We start from the raw sequence: 1,402 nt of genomic DNA on the forward strand, positions 1-1,402 counted from the left end.
TAATATATATTATAATAATTATATATTATATATTTTATAATAATAATATAAATAATATTAATCTCTAAGATGCAGAGAACATTAATTTTTGCTTGGGATCCTGACACAGGTTCAAGACAGGAGTTAAGCACTGCTCTTGAATGTCATCCCACAACCACCACTTACTTCAAACTCTCCTACTCCATCCACCCTCAGGAAGAGCCACATCTCACAGATCCCGTTAGGACGCTTGGCAAGACGAGCGATCACAAAGGTCTTGCTGGTCTCTGCAAAGCCGGCGAAGTAAACCGAATCAAGCGCCTGGGGAAAGGGAAATGGGTTTCAGCTCCAGCTGGAGGCAGGAAAGGAGGGGGAGAAGGTGAGTAATTCTTTGTTTTCCGTAGGTTTCTTCTCAGGAATGAAATTTTACTTTCACTTTTTATATTTGGTAGCAGGCACCCCGGCAAACAGCCAGAGAGTTTTGCTAGCAGCAGTGAAGCCTCATTCATAAGACAGGAGAGTCCATGTGCTCAGAAAACATTTAGTTAATCTGGCATGCAACACTCACATCATTCATTGACACAAAAGCGTTTTTCCTTTCTTGTTTGCCCATTTCCTCACCAGGGCAGACACAGAAAGCGGAGAGGAAGCAGATGACAAGCAGTTTTAGAGAGGGAACATAATTATTGCATGTTAGCCACAGAGCCACAGACAAGGTAAAATATTATCCTGAATTAAGATGATTATTTTGCAACGAGAAGTTCCCTTGACCAAAATCCTTAGGAAATGTGTCCTCAAAAAGAGTGTCTGCAAGGAAGAAATTGAGCCACAAACGTGCTGTTTCCCCACCTAGCTCCAGGTTGTACGTAGGACAGCTTATACTTAGGGGAAACATAGAACTGAAAAGGAAAAAGGAAGAGAAAGAAAGTCAGTCATAGGAAACCCAGCACTTTACTAACATAATTAGCAGCTGGGCTGGTGTAGGGCCAGTTAACATCTCAAATCACAAAAACTGTTAGGCACAGAAGTCCCCACCTTCAAATTCAGATGTATATTTTCATGTATTCGTGCAGAACTCACTCAAAGTGAAGTATTAAAAGCTGGAACGTGGAGATTAAGATTTATGTATGCATTTTTGGGCATGGATGAAGTTCTGCTTCTGAAAAATTACTCATCGTAAAATGCAAAGAAATACTGAAATCAGACGCTTATTGCCCTTGTGCGTACACAGATAAGGGGGGATTTTGAGGGCACAGAGTCTGGAAATACAGAGCGAGCCTATTGGATGCCAATGCAAAAATTGAGAGACATCATTTCTGGAAGTGTTTTCCAGATCTGTTTTTAGACCTCTCTTGTAAGTGTTGCTCCAGTGCTGCTGCTTGAGGGAGCAGAGAGGAAATCACAGACCCCTTGGCTGTTACCT

General features: G+C 41.7%; 1 protein-coding gene across 1 annotated transcript in view; it reads right to left on the reverse strand.

The window, feature by feature from the left end:
• The window catches only part of LOC103897337, a 9,574-nt gene extending 8,982 nt beyond the window's left edge, over positions 1–592 (reverse strand). Inside the window, exons 1-2 of the mRNA XM_009277331.1 lie at positions 548–592; positions 166–300 (exon numbers count right to left, since the gene is read on the reverse strand). Coding sequence (XP_009275606.1) covers positions 166–300; positions 548–592 — 180 coding nt within the window. The remainder of the gene's footprint in view (positions 1–165; positions 301–547) is intronic.
• Between the last annotated feature and the right edge of the window lie 810 nt (positions 593–1,402).

The sequence above is a fragment of the Aptenodytes forsteri genome, unplaced genomic scaffold, assembly GCF_000699145.1.
Source record: "Aptenodytes forsteri isolate BGI_AS27 unplaced genomic scaffold, ASM69914v1 Scaffold50, whole genome shotgun sequence".
NCBI classification, from domain to species: domain Eukaryota; kingdom Metazoa; phylum Chordata; class Aves; order Sphenisciformes; family Spheniscidae; genus Aptenodytes; species Aptenodytes forsteri.